This window comes from Mizuhopecten yessoensis, unplaced genomic scaffold, assembly GCF_002113885.1.
Source record: "Mizuhopecten yessoensis strain PY_sf001 unplaced genomic scaffold, ASM211388v2 scaffold6719, whole genome shotgun sequence".
Lineage (NCBI taxonomy): Eukaryota > Metazoa > Mollusca > Bivalvia > Pectinida > Pectinidae > Mizuhopecten > Mizuhopecten yessoensis.
The window spans coordinates 1,422,234-1,425,982 of record NW_018406690.1 but is presented as its reverse complement, the minus strand read 5'-3'; the positions used below and the strand labels follow the sequence as shown (position 1 = coordinate 1,425,982).

The window sequence follows — 3,749 nt, the reverse complement described above, 5'->3', positions numbered from 1 at the left end:
CTAGTCTGTGGACCTGTATACAGAGGACAGTACTCCTAGTCTGTGGACCTGTATACAGAGGACAGTACTCCTAGTCTGTGGACCTGTATATAGTGGACAGTACTCACTAGTCTGTGGACCTGTATACAGAGGACAGTATTCACTAGTCTGTGGACCTGTATACAGAGGATAGTACTCACTAGTCTGTATTCATGTATACTTACTAATCTGTGGCACAAGTCATAATTTGACAGCACTGTAAACTTCTGTTCTCCTGGGGCACTCCCATTCTGTTCAGCTGTCAAAAGCAAATAATGTTCTCAGTATAAATGTAATGAGAGATTAGTATCTTGAATTATCATTGGTAGACATGAAGTTACAGGCAATCAAATATACATTTGTTATCTGAACTTTAATGTTACTCTACATTGAATGTTAACTTCAGAAAATGGTAAACCATGCTGTGGTTAAACTAGTTAGAAATGTCTAGTATTTTGTTCGGAATGGCTCAGAATTCATTTTCTGGAAAATGATGATGGCCATTCTGTGACTGCATTTTGTCATGCTTACCTCCATGTGGTCAGGGACCCATTGTATGTCTGTGATGGCCGCTCGGTGACTATTTTCTATACTAGACACTGCACAGTACCGTACAACAGGGGTCTTCAGAGCATTGGGGTCCTCAAATCCAGGCTGCAATATGGCAAAGCATTACTTTCATTATCACATTAATTATCTAAGTATCATTTTGCTCAAGCTAATGATTACCCGAAGATGAGGTTATGATGGAAATATCTATCAGTACTTGTGGTAACTGATTAAACGTTGATTGATTACAAGTCAAGAAATACCTTACTTGCTGTGTGTAGACTTCATTACTAGAGTGTCTATACAAACACAGTAGACATACCTTACTTGCTGTATACAGACTTCATTACTACAGTGTCTATACAAACACAGTAGACATACCTTACTTGCTGTGTACAGACTTCATTACTACAGTGTCTATACAAACACAGTAGAATAATTTGAGTATTGACAATTATAATTTTACAACCATCATAAACGACTGTTCCATAACTGTGTCCCAAAGTACACTCTGGATAACAGAATTTCACTAATCTTCTTGAAGCTTGTTTAATTCAATCACCCCTAAACACATTTGAACTCCTCCAATTCAAAGGTTGGAAAAGTTCATTATGAAATTTCAGGGGTGAATTGGTCGAGTGGTTAACACTTCGGCCTTCCACGCAGGCGGCCGGGGTTTGATCCCCGAGGTTGTCGCACGCATGGAATATCAGAGAAAGTGTTTTTCTCCTGCCCACACAACTCCAACAACCCAGGTGGAGTATAAAATGGTCTGGGGTGGATGTTGTGGTATCTGTGATGTAGCATTCAAGTGAGGTGGCACTATAAAAGATGCCGTTGTAAGCGCGGTCCCACTACAAACAGAACACAATACATCTCCAGCACACACGCAGGCATACACACATACGGAGATATTAGCCAGGTGGCATAGGACTAGCAGTTAGCGCCTGATAAGGCAGCTCCTGCGAATTCCTCAAAAATTGTATATCCTAATTGTATTAATTGTATATCTATGTACTCTAAAGCACTTTAGAGTGGCTAATGTTAGCTAGATAGGGCACTATATCAAATGTTGTTTATTATTTATTTTATATTATTTTAACTTTCAATGACAAGCTGTACCATTTAATTATAATCAGTGACAATAGGTATGTAACAATATATGTGAGTAATTTGTACCACATCAACTTAAAAGTTCCACCTCGAAGCCCTTAAACTCTTCATTCATATGAAGAACATAATTTGATCATTTTTAATTGAATAAATAAATAACTTGTTAAAATATCTAAAAGTGTTAATTTTCATGCATACAACTACAAGACTACTAGTATGTTGTTAAAAGTGTCCTTTCACCCCAGAGAGTTCAGGGAAAACCCATTCACATGATAAATGGATGATAAATGTCTACAGGTGGAAATTTGTTACAAAAAGTACCATAATAATTTCTCTGTATAACTTTGATGCTATTTAAACCTACAATCTACAGATAAAGAAACAAATATACCAGAAGTAATCCCTTTGTTTCATTTTTGAAGGAATTTTGAGTGATTTAAAACCTTATCAAAACAGTACTTCAAGAACACCCTGCAAACAGTGGTGTAGGTCAAACTTATGACCCATACTTTAGGTCTAGTACACTAACTATTGTGCCTTAATATCACTGTAGGACAAATGTCATGTACTAAGTTCAACAGAAACAAGAGGTCCATGGGCCTTAACAGTCACCTGAGTGAAATTATAAAATTATTTATACACATAGTTTTACGTAGATCTACCGTAATGCCAAGTAAAGAAAATCCAGTGGGGCAATCAAGTGTCCCCCAATGTGGGGTATAGTGAGCAATCAAGTGTCCCCGAATGTGGGGTATAGTGAGCAAATAAGGACTTCACAAATGTTGATTTAAATCCACTAGCAACTGTCTTAAACAGGAAAGATTGGTCTAAATCCATCAGTAACTTACAAAAATATCCTTTAAGAGTATACATTAAGTTACAAGTAGCTAACTGGGGGATTCAGTCTCTTCTTTAATCAATTCTGCTACTCATCATCTACAGATTATTGTATGAAATGTTGGTCAAAATCCACCCAATGTTTTAGAGGATGCAATTTAAAAGGTCTTGTACTTTTGTGACCTCTTAATGCCCCATCCCTCAGTAGCCGGGGGAGGGTCAGCCCCATCCCTCAGTAGCGTGGGGAGGGTCCGCCCCATCCCTCAGTAGGCGGGGGAGGGTCAGCCCCAACCCTCAGTAGGCGGGGGAGGGTCAGCCCCCTACCTCAGTTGCCGGGGGAGGGTCAGCCGCATCCCTCGGGATCTGGGGGAGAGTCAGCCCGAACCCTAAGAAGCCGGGGGAGGGTCAGCCCCATCCCTCAGTAGCCGGGGGAGGGTCAGCCCCATCCCTCAGTAGCTGGGGGAGAGTCAGCCCCATCCCTCAGTAGCCGGGGGAGGGTCAGCCCCATCCCTCAGTAGCTGGGAGAGAGTCAGAAAGAATCTGATCCTCATAATCTAAGAATTTTTTCGTTGAATGATGGTGAAAACGTATTAATTATTTTAAAAGAAAAAGTCATTTGAATGTTTCTCCCTCTCAGTACCCTGGAGGGGGTCAGCCGCTTCTTGAGTACAGATTCTGTACAGAGTATGATTGCTAACACATGACAAACGAAAGGCAATCAGAATGTCTGAGTGACACAGTAAGGTGATCTAAAGTGCTAAAATAACATTACCATTTAAAGGGATACTTAACTGCTTTTCAAAGTGTGTCATTTTAATACAAATAAATATATCTGTATTAAATTATTAATTGCTCAAAGCTTCAAAAAATTAACAGCACATGATCTTTTTCTTCTACAAGAACATACTTTATTTTCACATGTCAGGATTTGAAAAAGAAATATAAAAACAAGGTTACCGCGAGCGGTATATAATACGCCCGCCACACATTGAATGAGCAGTTGTTTGTATGATTGAAATATATGAAGTATTTGTGAGTAATTGATATTAAAAGAGAAATCATTCAACATAACTGGTAGATCAATGAGTGCAATACAACATCATGGAACGCATGCATCGCATTAATGAAACCAAGGGGAATAACTCCAATAATTACGGTCGGATAATGGCGGTTATCAAACTTGTCCGAGGTTTCATGGTAATTAACCTTGTTGTGAAGTTTGAAGTTAATCC

The 3,749-nt window shown here is 39.2% G+C and overlaps 1 protein-coding gene across 2 annotated transcripts in view; it reads right to left on the bottom strand.

The window, feature by feature from the left end:
* The window catches only part of LOC110452532 (WD repeat-containing protein 63-like), a 35,111-nt gene that overhangs the window by 16,997 nt on the left and 14,365 nt on the right, over window positions 1-3,749 (bottom strand). For both annotated transcript variants that reach the window (XM_021501132.1, XM_021501133.1), the window contains exons 14-15: window positions 550-672; window positions 204-277 (exon numbers count right to left, since the gene is read on the bottom strand). In XM_021501132.1, the coding sequence (XP_021356807.1) occupies window positions 204-277; window positions 550-672 (197 nt within the window). The remainder of the gene's footprint in view (window positions 1-203; window positions 278-549; window positions 673-3,749) is intronic.